The 15,720-nt window shown below is 45.6% G+C and overlaps 2 protein-coding genes and 1 long non-coding RNA gene across 4 annotated transcripts; 2 read left to right on the forward strand and 1 right to left on the reverse strand.

Annotated features, from left to right (window-relative positions):
* The first annotated feature begins 1,567 nt into the window (after window positions 1–1,567).
* Window positions 1,568–4,517, forward strand: LOC123444801 (bZIP transcription factor 12-like). Its single transcript, XM_045121649.1, has 4 exons — window positions 1,568–2,353; window positions 2,478–2,549; window positions 2,758–2,787; window positions 4,244–4,517. Exons 1-4 carry the CDS (start codon window positions 1,799–1,801, stop codon window positions 4,322–4,324), a joined length of 738 nt encoding a protein of 245 aa, XP_044977584.1. The 5' UTR covers window positions 1,568–1,798; the 3' UTR covers window positions 4,325–4,517.
* A 152-nt stretch (window positions 4,518–4,669) lies between these two features.
* Window positions 4,670–9,151, reverse strand: LOC123444800. 2 transcript variants are annotated; one of them, XM_045121647.1, is made up of 13 exons: window positions 8,979–9,151; window positions 8,803–8,868; window positions 8,314–8,379; window positions 8,160–8,235; window positions 7,489–7,566; window positions 6,997–7,094; window positions 6,760–6,833; window positions 6,447–6,537; window positions 6,220–6,377; window positions 6,072–6,114; window positions 5,838–5,903; window positions 5,185–5,262; window positions 4,670–5,001 (listed from the first exon to the last, which is right to left on the reverse strand). In XM_045121647.1, exons 1-13 carry the CDS (start codon window positions 9,075–9,077, stop codon window positions 4,906–4,908), a joined length of 1,089 nt encoding a protein of 362 aa, XP_044977582.1. In that variant the 5' UTR covers window positions 9,078–9,151; the 3' UTR covers window positions 4,670–4,905. The 2 variants fall into 2 exon arrangements, with proteins under 2 accessions (XP_044977582.1, XP_044977583.1); XM_045121648.1 differs by lacking the exon at window positions 8,160–8,235 and having other exon boundaries at window positions 8,960–9,139.
* A 997-nt stretch (window positions 9,152–10,148) lies between these two features.
* Window positions 10,149–10,777, forward strand: LOC123440476. Its single transcript, XR_006630320.1, has 3 exons — window positions 10,149–10,239; window positions 10,327–10,633; window positions 10,706–10,777. It is a non-coding gene; the product is annotated as an uncharacterized LOC123440476 (long non-coding RNA).
* The last annotated feature ends 4,943 nt before the right edge of the window (window positions 10,778–15,720 follow it).

Here is a 15,720-nt window from a genome sequence, read left to right on the forward strand (position 1 = left end):
CGTGTACGCGGTGAACGGGACGGAATCGCCGGCGGCAGCAGCAGCAAAAGGAACGAGCGCCTGAGACAGAGGCGATTTGATCTCGTGACGGCTAGGGTTGGCGTTAGCCCTGCTTATATAGGCGGCCAGGTGCCCACGTCCGAGTCGGTAACAGCCCACGATTCGACGTCTCCGATCATGGCGTGTCCGTTACGTACTCTCCGTTCTCGACCGACAAAAATAAGCGCGTAGGTATGAGTTCGGCTCGGCTCATTCCCGCAACCTGCGTTCTGATGAGGCGTGGCGAGGCAGGCGACAGAGGAGGAGTGCGCAAGGGCCTCTTCTCTTCTCATGCTTCAATAGCATGTAGAATAGAGACCCTTATAAAGGGGTCCAACTCCCCCTCCGCTAGCAAGGTGGGACTAAACTTCCCACCACTCCTTATCATTGCCACCACCTACATGGGCCCTTAGAGATTTCTGAAATTGTCTCATGGGCCTAAGGCCCATCACAGATTTCAACACTATATGTATTTATAGTGGTATACTACTTGCTTTGATTTCTAAGTGTGAGATAGACATGGTGATGTTGATAGGAATAATATCTGAACTCTGCGATGACGACAACCTTGACCCTGAGCAAGGTTTGATCTATAAAAAACAATTAGTTAGCATCATGTGATAGTTTACACTAGAACAGGAAAATGATGAGGCCCTTGAACTGAAATTAGATGTGAACTGAATTAGGAAGGAGATTAGGAGAATAGAATTAGGAACGTGGTGATGGGAGAAGGCCGACCTGAATTAGGAGCGCGATGATGGACGAAGGCAGACCTGTAGGCTGCAGTGCGGCGTTTAGGCGACGGCGGTGAGCTAGGGTTGGGAGCCTGCAAAATCGCTGCAGATTATACAACCTTTTTGATTTATTTCTTTACGTGAAGGAGGAAGAGGCCATCGCTAATCAAGGCGTACATGTCGCTCGACCCAAGCGTGTACAGTTCCACCCTGTTCTAATGCCTACTCACCTAATCATGTCGTTGTTTCTAATCATGATGCTACTGTGTGACGGAATCGTACCGCTGGAACTGAAAGGCCTCGCATGTATATACATACCTGGCTGGGGGCCCCTAGTTTTGGGGGGGGGGGGGGAGGTGTTTGCCCCGTGCCCCTAGGGCCGGCCCTGCCTTCATTGAACTCCAAAAGACTTCATCAATAAATATATCGATTCAGTATTTCAAAGATACTCATATGAATAAAGTATACGTGAATGAATTCATAAAAATAAGTGTACGTGCATATTATACATTTGTATCCCGTTAAAAAAGTACATACAAATGAGACACGGAACGGCCTCAGAGAGAGGAGCCCGCGCAGTCGATCCCAGCTTATCCTCACCCTGTTTACCCTGGGGCACCCACAGTGTACGTCACCTGCCCAGCGGGGCCAGGTCAGAAAAAGGCAAGGGGAAGCAATCCAACGGGCCTGCCGGCGCGCCCGATCGGACGGCGGTCAAATCAAACCCCGAACCCGCGCGAAAGCGCGGTCAATCATTGGGCAATCGACGGCTATAAACCCCCCGCCCCATCTTCCCCGCCGATACGATCACATCGCGCCGGTCAGTGGTCACTCGCGCCGTAATCACGCGCACCTTCCGTAACACTCGGCCGAGGAGGGGAAGCCACGAGAAGCCGAGAGCACGCGCGCGACGCCAACCAACCGGACCAACCACCGCCCCGCGCTGCTCCGACGGGGACGGGACGGAGCTGAACCGTGAGGCGCGGCCGCGGCGATGGCCTGGAGGAGGGCCTAGGCGCGGCCGCATGGCGTCGTCGAGGGTGATGGCGTCGTCGAAGCCGTCGCACACGGCGTCGGATCTCGCGCGCTTCGCGCAGGCCGCGGGGAGGCCCGGCGGCGGGGGCGGCAGCGGGCTGGGGTCCATGAACGTGGAGGAGCTGCTCCGCGGCATCTACGGCGACGCCCCCACGCCTGCGCCCGACCGGCCGGCGTCGCCCCCCGTCCCGCCGCCCCCGGCGGCTGTCACCGCGCGGCGGACGGCGGACGAGGTGTGGAGGGAGATCACCGGCGGCAGCGGCGGGGAGGAGGAGGCCTCCGCCGGCGGGGCCGCGGAGATGACGCTGGAGGACTTCCTGGCGAGGGAGGACGGCGCCGTCGTCAGGGCCCCCGGCCCTTCTTCCGCGGCGCCGGAGGAGCACGCGGCGACGCCGACGACGGGGTTTATCGGCGGGGCGCGGGGCGGCGGCGTGAGGGGGAGGAAGCGGCAGCTCCTGGACCCCATGGACCGCGCCGCGATGCAGCGGCAGAAGCGGATGATCAAGAACCGCGAGTCGGCGGCGAGGTCGCGAGAGAGGAAGCAGGTGGGCGGTACAAACTCGTTACGTACTGCCTTTTACCTCTTTACAGGCATCGAAAGCTCCTTCTGAAGTCTTGATCAAGTGAATTTAACTGAGTGGTTTGGCGGTAATATTTTTGGTTGGTCAGGCCTACATAGCCGAGCTCGAGTCGTTGGTCACGCAGCTCGAAGAGGAGAACGCCCACCTGTCCAAAGAACAGGTATTGCTCCCTCCCACTTGTCCTCTCGTGGTTTGAGGCCGAATATATATGTGACGGAGCTGTTTCTTCAAGTTCTGAGTTTTCTTTTACTTTTTGAGAAAGACAAGCTGTATTTTCAAAGATCTTGCATTGCATGTTCGTCTCAACGGATGTGTGTTCTTACAGTTTTAGCAAACTCTGATGGTGATATGTTTTATGTGTGTTCCAGGAGGAGGCAAACCAGAGACGGCTTAAAGAGGTGTGTTTAATTTAAACTGCCAAAGCGTCTTATATTTGTGTGAACAGAGGGTGCATTTCTTTGTTTGCCACATAATAATATGCCACACGATTGAAGTTATTAGGATTTCATTTGCTAACTGCTCACTTCGTTTTTAAATATAAATCTTTCTAGAAATTTTACTACAAACTACATAAGAAGTGAAATGAGTGAATCTACATTTTAAAATATATTTATATACATCCGTATATAATCCGTTGTGAAAGATCTAGAAAGACCTATATTTAAGAACGAAGGAAGTATAATTTTTATAAGATCAGCCTGCTAACACAAAACACAATCCATCTTGTTGAAGTAGCTAGACTACCCTTCTGGCCTTCTTCTATGACCTTCTTTACTCTAGAAATTGCAACCTTCTGAACATTTGAATACTTTCCACCACTTGGTGGGTCAGCGGTTCGCGGTGTTTTATCAAATATTTTCAAAAAGCATAAGTCAGACACCATCTTTAGTCTGACAACATTCTTCAGTAATGAGTGTACTTTCATAACAGTGCTTTCATCTTGTGTGGGAATACACGTTTCAGAACATATCCATGGTTACTATATGCCCATTAATGCATCAGATAAGCATGCCCTATGGTTTCTCCACTCTGAACTGTTTGATGTGCTGTGCTTCGGCAATTTGGCACTCGAACGAGCTAACGTGCTTAAGGCCCCTACCTGGCTGCCGACTAAGTGGCTTGCCAATTAAGTAAGATGCGATGTCGACAGCGTTCGGCCGCGTCCACACAGCACAAGCCACATGCCTGAGTGTGAGATCATCAGTATGTTCTAGTATGTCATTTTCTTTTCTTTACTTTGGAGCTTGGACCCTTTCCAACTCAACATGGGTACATTTCATAGGCCATGTTATTAAAATTATCACAGCCTGCATTTTATTTTATTTTTTGCTTAGCACTTCTCTGTGACATCACCCATTTGTCAAGCAAGCAATGTGTGCGTCGTATCTATTTTTTGCTAGCAATAAGGTTTGAGGGAGAACGGTTTGTTTTCACATCGTGTTCATGTGGATGGGGATTGGTCTGGATCTCAGCTTAGAAATACTCCCTCCGTTCCTAAATATAAGTCTTTCTAGTGTTTCCACTAGAAAACTACATACAAATGTATATAGACATGCATTAGAGTATATAGATTTACTCATTTTGCTCCGTATGTAGTCCCCTAATGGAATCTCTAAAAAGACTTATATTTAAGAACGGAGGAAGTAGTTCACATCAAAATGATTTTGCAGACTAATTGCCTTCCAAAAAGAAAATTAATTTAGGCGCCATCGTTGCCTAGAAGACTTGTAGATTTATTTAGTTAGTATGCGACTCCCCTAACTAGTAGTATTCCAGAAAAAAACTACTCTCCGACCTTGTTGTTTTTTATTCAGTTTAGATGCTTGTCTAAACAAATTTATCTACTCCATGCAGCTCAAGGAGAAGGTGACTCCGGTCATCATTGTGAAAACATCATCACAAGGTCTTAGAAGAACAAACTCAATGGAGTGGTAGGCATGAGCCAAGCTCAGTGGCCATCCCCTTACAGCTATATAGATTTTGATTTGTTTGTCTGTCATTCTTCTGTTTATTCGAGTTAACTTAGTTGTTGTAAGCAAGTGGAAATAGCAGAAGCATGTTAAATGGAATCATAATGTGTAGAGCGGAAGGCTGCACTTGAGCTAAAAGGAATCTTGTCAGCAGCTTACATTCTGTCTGATTAACCTTTTCTTTTTTATTTGCATTGCGGCACAATTCAAACAGAACATCAATATAATGCGCAAACATAATGCTAGAGACATTTAGCGAACAGAATAACTTGCAAGGCATGAAACAAAATAACTAAGCGAACCATATGCATACTCAAATTTAGCATTGTATTGTAAGCCAGCAAAGCTTATTATCATAACACTGATGATACATGAACCAACAAGAAACTTCCGCCCCCAAGGCTAACCACTACATGATACAGGTTGGCCTGGAAATTAGAGTTTGCACGTCATTCATAGTGCTCAACATGGTATATAAGAATGGGGCAGAATACACAAATCATTCTTGGATGTATGATCAAAAGATGCTTGCACACTCTCAACGTCCTAAACCCCAATTACTGAGAGAAGATTCTGCCTAACATCGGCAACGAAGATACTTCCAGACTCGCACCACCCAGCAACCACATCCGTATTCGCACACTGCAGATCAGAAACAGATTACTGCATTAGGGATTTTGACAGTGCATTTGGTATTCGCACACTGCAGATCAGAAACAGATTACTGCATTAGGGATTTTGACAGTGCATTTGTTACACTTGTATACACATATAATGTTGTCAGAGACTATTTTTCCTCCCACTGGGATGGGGGCTGGGGGATACCTTTGAAAAGCCCAGCCAGTTCGAATCACCTCGAAATGAGAATGTGCGCTCGCTTTCTCTCCAGCGTCCACAAGTAATCTGCAGTGAGATTACAAGTTAGAGCAGCACCTATAATTTCAGCAGATGTGCAAAAGTATCATAGCAGCTCATTACTTAAGTAGAACCATGATGTTCTTCACTACTTCCTCCATTTCTAAATATAAGCCTTTTTAGAGATTTCAATGCGAACTACACATGGATGTATATAGACATATTTTAGAGTGTAGATTCACTCATTTTGCTCCATATGTAGTCCATATTGGAACCTCTAAAAATGCTCATATTTAAGAAAGGAGAGAGTAGATTACAACTAACCAAGAAGACAAGTTCACTGCTGCCATTTCCATCTTTTTTCAAAAAATACAAATCAATAATACATGCCCAGAAAAAGAATTTGCTACAGTTGCCTGAGATACTGAAATCCTAGGAAGTAGCAAAGATGTCACCAACAAAGCTGAGTTTCTATTGTTATAATTAGGAACTATTTTACCAACCATAAAAGGAAAATCACACCATATGTAACACAGGCAACAAGTACTAAGCAGCACTAGTAGCTAGAGAAGTACAGTATGAGATACACAAAGCAAGATCCAAGAAATGAGTCAGATGCACACCTCATAATCAACACCTTGGACGTACATGAAGGATTGGTCCACTGACGAAAACGAAAGACCAGTAATCTGGGTAAGAAGGCAAATACACTAGCTGAGAACTCCATTGCTTCATGAAACATCGAACCTTCATTTCACACTTTATGATACATTTAATACTAATAAATTTTCAGGTAGTTTGATACTAAATTCACTGTACCAGCTACAGAAAGTAACATCAGAAGAAGGTAGACCAACCTCATACTTGGAGCAGCCCACCCATCTTGATAAGGCCGACCACCTATACACAAAACATAAACTGAACTTAAAATCACTCTGGTACTGCAGTAAACATGCAACTGCTTGTCAGATCCTTGAACTAAATGAAGAAAACAAGCAACCCAACCTGCGAGGATCATAGATTGTGACAGCACGATCAGTTCCACCAATAGCAATCAATCCTGAAGGAGAGGTACAGACAGTGTATAATATGCCTCCAATAGGACCAGAAATGCGTTGTACACATCCACCATTGTTATGCATTCTGAAGTCCCAGATGCTCAGCTGCAAGTAACCACCATGAGAAAAGAGGGTACAAGAATGTAAATTTAACAGGGGGGCTGCGAGTCTAACCTGAGGACCTTCAGTAATTGCCAATATTGAACTACTTTCACTCCCTTGAGGAAAGCATTGAGCAAATTTTACTGAAGATGGGTACCATAACCTACAGTTTTTTACAAAATAAAGTTCAGCCCAGATATTCTACGGGACTTTAGGAACGATAGTAACTTGGATCTAAAGAGGGTTTTGTGAGACAGAATCATGTGGAAAGACACATTTTACTGTAGCAGCACATGTAGAGGCAATCTAACTTTTAGAGCAAAACATATCACTTCAACAACAAGAATTATCATGAAGATAGTATTCTAGTAAGAGGAAAACTTACGTACGTAAACTCCGAATATGAATATCTTGATCATAGATATCAATGCTCTTACACAATCCACGAGCAATTGCTACCTGAAAAGAATATCAAATTGTTAGGATTTTGCGGCATGCAAAGTGCAATGGTATTGACTTTTATGCTACACTAAATATAAAAGTCAGTAGTAAATGAACCACATTAAGTTCAAACAAGGACAATGAGTGAATTTTGCAGGTAATTTGAAGTCAATAAATATACCGTGGATTGGTGTGTTGGACTAAAACACAACCCAGCCCAACTTCCTTCTCCGACACCGCTATCACGAGGTGGTACTGAATAGGACGCCCTGTCGATGTCTGAGCAAGTTTAGTAATGACATATTCAAATGTTGCACTTCACTTTTTAAACTATCAATGACTTTTTGTCGGTATTGATAATTCAAGAATAAGATCATCTTAAAGGGAACCACTCAATTTGCCTGGAAAACTATCGCTAAAAAATGTCTCATTAAGCTTCTCTTCATGAAAGCTTGAGTGTCACGGTTTATGGTTCATGGTATTATCCACCAGGATCAGATGGAATAAGGAAGCTACAACATGGCATAAAATGGATTGTATTATGCAAATCTAAAGCAGTTTCAAGAAGCTTATTACATTAACAATGACATATATAAATAGAACTGAAAAATTCCACGTATGCTTATGGATTTAAACCATGCTATCCACTCAAAATACAAGGCAGTAAAATTACCCTCAGCCACAGTGTCCAAACGGGATACAATGAAGTGACCATAAGAGTCGACAGTTCCCAAAATCAAGCAGCTATCACCTGGGAAGTACAAAACATTGAATATGAAATATCTTCTATGATACACATGGTTACAGTATTTTAAGAAGACACAAGAACTGACTATAGCTATACATGGGAGTGGCACTGGGGGATACAACAGAAACATATATGGTTAGTACCAGCGCTTAGTAACCTAGCACTCTGCATATGCTTATAAGCCCATAACCTCTTAAATACCATGTAACTGTGAGCTCAACTTACAAACCTAAGGTAAAAAAAAAGTAAATAGCCAGGTCTTAAAGCACATTGCTGAAAATCAAAGTGCGCCTGCAATCGATGGTTGCTGGAAATTATGACTCCTGGTGGTCAAGCAAAATGTTGAGGCAGAGACCATATCTAATACAGCGTCCTTCATGTATAATACTACGTAAGGTCATGCATGCTCCCTGTATGCTATAGTCACAGAAGGTAAAGCTGGATACGACAACTCGAAGAAACAGCGGGTTCAAATATACTGTTATAAATTCGATGGCTATTTCAGTCCCTATGATATGCCAAGAGCCCAACTACAGCATGTTTTTCTGCGAAATACTATATGGCACCACATTATTATAAAATATTGAAGATCGGACCTTCACTCTCAGCCAGAACTACACTCTGAATCTCTGAACGATGCGGGCAGCGGTCCACAACCGACGAGCTTATGACCTTTCAATAAGAATGTACTTCACAGTAAATAAGCAACCAAAACTGATAAACTCTAGTCTAGAAAAGCGAGAGTATTACCTGTGCACTGATAGGAATCAACAGGCTCTCTTTTCCTTTGGACAGCATCTCCTCTTGCATGGATATCTTTAAGCTCCAAGATAAATAGACAGGGATATCAACTTAAGAACCCATGCATCGAAGACATGACATCACAGTAATACAAAATTACAAACAATTTGTGACCCCATATACATGACAAATTCTACTATTTTCACCGAGCATCGCTAACTGTCAATGGAAGAACTGAAAAGAACTAGAGCAGTAGCTGCGTTCCTTATGTCACATCGCACTTCCACTCTAATCAGCAAGAGCAACTGAGAGCAACAACTTGTGTGCCAGGTCGAAAGCAGCATCCATGATTCAAATGGGCTACGGGACTCTCGAAATTCCTTGAACCAATCAAGCACCTTAACGTGTAAAATCGTGCAACCTACTCCACTGATTAAGCTTCAGAGGGGAACAGAGCATCGAGCTACAATTCAGGAGAGGAGGGAGGGAGGGAGGGACCTCGATCTTGTAGACGCGGCAACCGGAGCCGAAGTAGGCGGAGCAGGAGCCTCCGTCGCCATTGACCTGGGACAGGGGGGTAGGAGAGGACAGGGATTAGAGCCGAGGGTTTAGGGTTCTGGAGACGTTGACGAGGAGAGGTGCGCGCGACGGATACGGTGCGGCGGCGTACGCACGTGGACGGCGAGGCGCGTGGGCTGGAGGCAGCCGGGCGAGGGGTCGGAGAGGAGGGACGGCGGGACGGACGCCTTCCGCAGGCTCCGCGCCGACAGCATCGCCGGTGGCCGCGTGTGTCTGTCTCTGTCTACCGCCCCTCTTTCCGAACGCGAGATACTGCTCGCTTGCTGCTCATCCGTTTTTTTTTTTTTTTGCCCCCACGGGGAAGAGGAGAGCAGGCGCGGCGCGGCGCGGCGCGGGGATTGGGTAGGTACCTATCCGCGCACGGGTGGGCGACTGGGCGTGACGCGCGCCTCTGCTTAGGTCGGGTTTTGTATGACGCGCGCGTGCGGGATTGTTCCTTGTGACAACTCACAAAGGACGGTCGAGGTAAATCTTTCATTTAGTACTGGATATATTTCGGATTTTTTCACTGTTTTGATTCTTAAGGCGTAAGTTCATCACAAAACGAACTCGGTTCGAAAGTATTTCATGTTTTAACCCTTTTGGAAACGTCAGAGACCGTGGCGTTGCAGACCTTAGCAGAAACGTCAGTCTACTGGACGTTGCAGGCCTCATGTGCAACGCCAGTCTACTAGACATTGCAGACCAAAGCAGAAACGCCAAGGGGGCTGGCGTTGCAGACCAAAGCAGAAACGCCAAGCTCCCTGGCGTTAGCTTAGTCCAGTACCGCAGTGCTGGGGTCCTGGCCAGCGTTGCACCCAGCGCAGAAACGCCAGACATGCTAGCGTTGCAGAAACTTCGTGACTGGGATGTGAAGTGGAGTTGGGGTTCGGCGGCACCAGCCTTCTTGTACCGTCTTGGAGCGTATCCCTGTTGGCCGAAACTTCAGCCTTGCTCCGGAAGAACCCTGAAAGTACCCGTTTGACGGGGACGAGGAGCGATACCCCACTATCGCACACACATGGGCTAATGTCCAATGGACGAGTATCGCGGCTATGGGGCGGTATAAGGCATACATAAGCGAGCTTGACATGCTAACTTACGAACAGGTAAATGCTTTATCAAATTTGCTGATTTTTTTTCATGGATGGTTGAGTGACTTGTTGTTATGTAGGTTAATTGAAGGCCGTACACGGTACTTAGGCAGTATCCTCTGAGCAACATGTGCCTTCGTGACCAGCATCTTTGGCGTGTGCGGTGCCCGATGATATGCTTTTATGCGGTCGAGTGGCATCTTCCTCATCGTGTTTCAAAGCAGTTCGGGGTACAACAACGCACCCCGCCGGATTACGTCGAGACAAGTGTGAAGCTACATAAGTGAGTCTTTTGTATCATGTGTTTCTCCTGTTGATCAATGTCTAACTTGAAAAAATGAAACTGATGTAGTATTCTAATGCTTTGTAGGACAAACCGGCAAAGCAATAAGACTGTCATCAATTGGGAGGAGCACCACATTACTTGGGTGGACATGTGGAATGCTCAGAGACAACATCGAGTTGAAAATGATGAAACACCAGACACTGACGAGGCGACATACTTAAGGCATTTGGAGTGGATGCGTACAGAGTACAGAGTTATCCATAAGGCTGCCTGGACTCGTTCCGATTGCTTGGACTTACTGCCGAGTGAGGCTGCTGATGCTGCATTCAACAATTCAATTAGGGAGACAGTTGGAGCGCATCTTGACTATGGTCCTCTCCATGACCGAGTGGTACGTCCCTCCTTTAAAATATAAACAAGTGTCATTTATTCGTGGATGGTATGTCACATGTGTTTTATCCAGGGCACGGAGCTATGGAGATGTATCAACGAGAGTAACGTGGTCCTTGCCCGTGCCCCATGTCCACAAACGGACGAACTTGTTAGAACTACTCTGCAGGTTTGATGCCTCGTTAACCTTTGTTTTGTCATACCTTTGTTAGCATATTAACATGTCATTATCTTTTCCTTGCGCAGAAGGTCGCCAATCGGTGCCGCACACTAGTGGCTTTACTTTCTTGCCACGGTGTTTCGTCCACCGATGTGAGGGCACGTGCGCAGTACACGATGGATGTGCAGTCTTCCGCTCGTCCATCTGCCAGCCGGCCACGGGCCTCTTCCGCTCGTCCGTCTTCGAGTCGAGCACATGTTTCTTCTAGCCGAGCACATGAAGAGGAGATTGAAGAAGAAGATGAGTCCGACAACGAGGCCGCGGATCCGGACTTCATTGAGTTTCGGGCTTCACAGATGAAAGATGCTCCGCAGTCAAGTCAACCCACTCAGCCGACGGAAGAAACACGTCGAGCTAGCTCAAGGAACATCAGACGTCCTGGCTGGCAGAACACTCCAGAGGGCTACGTTACTAAGGGCAAGATGGCTGCAAAGAGAGGGAGGAAGTGAAGTATGTTACCTATGTCGTATTCTGAGTGTTATGTTGTTGTCTGTTAAACTACGTTTTCTATTGAACTATGTTGTTTGTTGAACTACGTCTGTTAAACTATGAACCATGATGTTATGCTGAGTCTTATGATTTAAATTATGGTGTTATGCTTTGAATTATGGTGTTATGTTTTGATGAATGGTGTTATGCTGTGAATTATGGTGTTATGTTTTGATGAATGGTGTTATGATGTGAATTATGGTCTTACGATTTAAACTATATTCTATGAAATATGTTTGTTGATCAAAACAGTGAAAAAATCTTGTTTTGGGGTACTGGACTAAGGAAACGCCAGGAAGCTTGGCGTTTCTGGTTGGGTCCGCAACGCCAGCATGTCTAGCGTTTCTGCGCTGGCTGCAATGCTGGCCAGGACCCCAGCACTGCGGTACTGGACTAAGGAAACGCCAGGGAGCTTGGCGTTTCTGCTTTGGTCCGCAACGCCAGCCCCCTTGGCGTTTCTGCTTTGGTCTGCAACGTCCAGTAGACTGACGTTGCACATGAGGCCTGCAACGTCCAGTAGACTGGCGTTTCTGCTAAGGCCTGCAACGCCACGGTCTCTGGCGTTTCCAAAAGAGTCAAAACGTGAAATACTTTCGAACCGAGTTCGTTTTGTGATGAACTTACGCCTTAAGGATCAAAACAGTGAAAAAATCCATATATTTCGGACCTTGATAAAAAGTTTTCATTGATTACAGAGGTGTATGTGTTGATTTCGTTAATCTTAAGATAATGTATGGGTTTAATTTTTTAACAATGTTTATATGAATAGGGTGTGCTTATGTGTGTCCGTAGGGATGAATGTTTGTGCGTATGTATGAGTATCTGCGTCTATACTATGTTAAAAAAAAGGCTTAACCAGATCGGTGTGGTGTGAAAATCAAATGTTTGATAGTCTTGGTTGCATGCGTTTTCACCGTCACCAAGTTTAAAGTACTCTCGGACGAGCCTCTGAATCATCCGTTTTCACGAGCATTTGTGTCATGTGTGCCTCTTGCCTAAATGTGTTGGAAATTGCGTGAGGCGGCAAGACATCTCAATAACTCTTCTCTTCTCTCTTGTCATTGTCCACTGCCTATTCACATCATATTCCTCTTTCAAACTGCCCCCAACGGTTTTTTCGATGTACGATACATGACCACATCGTCTCACTCACACCTCATCGACAACAACTCAATCTAAGACCGGTGAGTGGTCGATCAGACCCGACCGGGCATTTTCCTCATGTCGGCTATCCAGGCACCATCCCCCATTTGCGTCGTGGCCATGATCAACGACCATTGACACACTAATGACGCTCGTGCCTCTCAGTGCAGCTACGGTGGCAATGACAGGAAGACCAGTGTTTGCGGACTTTTATCCCCCGCGAGAGTTTTCTCCACTTCCTCCGGGACAATTAGAAGGGAGCGTAGCCGCAACATCGACGGTGGCGCCATGTTCCCTCATCCAGCGGCCATTGACGAGGAGCTCGTGAGGGGTCGGTTCGTCTGCATAGGTCGAACCCTTGATCCCGCCAGGGTTTGGTGTGTAGTCTCCCGTAAGCAATTTGTTCCTCGTGCTCCCCTTACTAGTTAGTTTCTTTTCGTTCGTTCCGAATCGATTGGATTGGATTTTATTCGAATCGACTTGGATTAGAATGCTTGCTAGGTGGTTGTTTTGCATGATCAGAATGGTACCTAGGGCCGGCCCTAGGGGGACAGGGGGGTCGTCGCCCCGGCCCCCCTTGGTGGAGGGGGCCCCAAGTATGTATGTATTTCTTGGCATTAGGCCTATGATTTATGGGCTGCAGTAAAAAAAGTCATATGGGGCTGATCATCACCCAAGTAGTAGCTGCTATCGTAGGATTAGATTGAACATCTCATGCATCGCCGTAACTCACGCATTGACTCACGGGATTCGCCGTCACACACGCAACATGCACCGCCTTCTCATCTGACCACCAGATTGTGATAGATGAACTGGGAGAGCTTTGACAAGGAAGAGGTCCGGATATCATGCGATGCTGTGTGCGTCGAAGATTAGCGGCGGATCGGTGAAGTTGTGTGTCGTCAGGTGAATATTGCCGGCCATTCCAACAAAGTACTTGTACAATTAATCGTTCTGGTTCTGCGGTTTAATTCTAATGTTCATGTGTTGCTATAGATCTCAAACGAAGAATGAGATTCTGGATGCTGGTCATGAGGGTTACTTTATAGAAGAGGTGAGCAATGACGACACAATTGGGTAATTAACTCATGATTTAATCATTTTCACAAGTAGGTGCAAGTAACATTGCACTATCATGGCACCGTAGATTTAACTTTTAAAGATATAAAGGTATTTAAGTATTGAAAACCTAAAATAATATACTCGTAAGGTGTGATTCAAACAGATATTAAACAAGACATTGAATCACACACCTTTGTCTACTTTCTTTATAGTCCAATAATTTTGATGTTTATGCGAAAAAGGCCCCTGATTTTAGTTTCGCCCCGGGCCCCAAAATCTCAGAACCGACCCTGATGGTACGTATGTTTTTTATGTGTTCAAATATGCTCAGTTTCTTGCTAGCTTGCTGTGTTCAAATGCCTCCTAGGTTATGCATGATTGAATGATTGTTAAGTTGTTGCTATGCATGATCAAATGTGCTTGCATGGTGCTTCAGTTTGAATGGAATGCATGGTCATATTAGGACAATGCATGTGCATGCATGCTCGTAACAGGAGAAATATGCATGCATGATCATACTGGTACAAATGTTGATACACTTGGTCATTGCTAAAATCAGTGCATCCATAACGATGTCCAGCTGCATTCTACTATTATCATTGCACCATTGCCATGACCAGTGCATCATTGTGTTATGACATTGTACTGGTTACATATTGTCTTACACTGAACTAACAGGGTTGTGAAGACTAAGTGGGACACTGCCGGTCGAGGGGTCCAGGTCGTTAGTGGCGCGGAGGGGGGCAAGGACATCATCCTGGGGAACTAGTGGATGAATAGGGTAAGAAGGTGTTTGGATACGTTTTAGTCCCATGACTAAAAATAGTGAGACTAAAATTCGCTAGCCTCACTCATGCTTGGATCCAAATACTAAAGAGACTAAAATCAAGTTAATGAGCATTTATTATCCTCCAAACCCTCCAATCCAGAACTCGCATGTGTTAAAGGAGAGGAGTTAAATGAGGAGAGAGAGGACTAATCCACATTTTAGTAGGGGTACCCCTGACTACAAGATTTTGGCCTCAAGACTAGTTTTAGCCTCTCTTTAGTCAGGGATGCTTGGAACTTTAGCCTCTTAAAGAGACTATTTTTAGTCAGACTAGTTTTAGTCTCTTGGATCCAAGCACCCTCTAAAGGTGTCGGACAGGATGGCTGAGATGAGCAGGCCTCTCGGGATTGGTCACATGCCTATGGGGGTGTTTCTTTACACGGACTTTTTGCTGTAGGGACTAAAAAAGTCCCTTTTAGTCCCATGTGAAAAAAACAGGAAGAACTTTTAGGGACTAAAAGGGGGTATTTGGGACTAAAGAAAGAAGTCCCTATGGGAGGGTCTTTTTGGGACTTTTTTAACACTTTTTCCAACAATGCCCCTACTTTTAGCATGCCATTTAATAACTTCTAGTACATTAATAGGGGTAACATGGTCTTTTTGCATGTTATTTAATGACCTCTAGTCCCTGTTTAGTCCCTGGAAAGAAACGGGTAGGGACTAGGGACTTTTTAGTTGGGACTAAAAAAAGTCCTAGGACTTTTTAAAGAAACAGGGCCTATGATTATCCATGAGGAGGGAGCACGGGAGCCACCCAGGTTCTACATGCACATCAAGGACGCCAGGGACATTGCCATGCTAGTCATCTCGAGGCCTTCTGGCTGATCATGAAGCGGTGGCTCGTCCTAAAACCTCCTCGTGTTGCCAAGCTCTCAACAAAGACATGGTGTGAGTTCTTGGTTTAGGTTAATATCATCCACGAACACATGGTGTTCGCAAGGTGTTGGGACTACTTCTGCCAGAAGCACAAGATCATCCCTGGTGACCTTTTTGTCCTGAAGCTGTCGGTCTTGAGCTTCAAGTTCCATGTCTATACCTCCACCATCTGTAGGATCTAATGTACCAAATACTGTTGCTAGGGGGACATTGCTCGTGCTCTCCCACATCCCCGATCTATCTATGTTTGAATTGACTGAATTGTTGGATTGTTTGAACTTGATGTCTCTTTTGTTGTAAAACTATGAATTTTGCGAGAGATCAACACACTGGGATTGTGCATGGGCATGGGATACCCGTGTTGTCTTAAAACTAATGCAATAGTGTTAACTGTGTGGTACTGCATTGCTTAATTGCGTGATAATTGTGTAGGGATAGCGTTAATTGTTTTGCTATCATATGCATTGTT

This window comes from Hordeum vulgare, chromosome 3H (genome assembly GCF_904849725.1).
Source record: "Hordeum vulgare subsp. vulgare chromosome 3H, MorexV3_pseudomolecules_assembly, whole genome shotgun sequence".
NCBI classification, from domain to species: Eukaryota; Viridiplantae; Streptophyta; class Magnoliopsida; order Poales; family Poaceae; genus Hordeum; species Hordeum vulgare.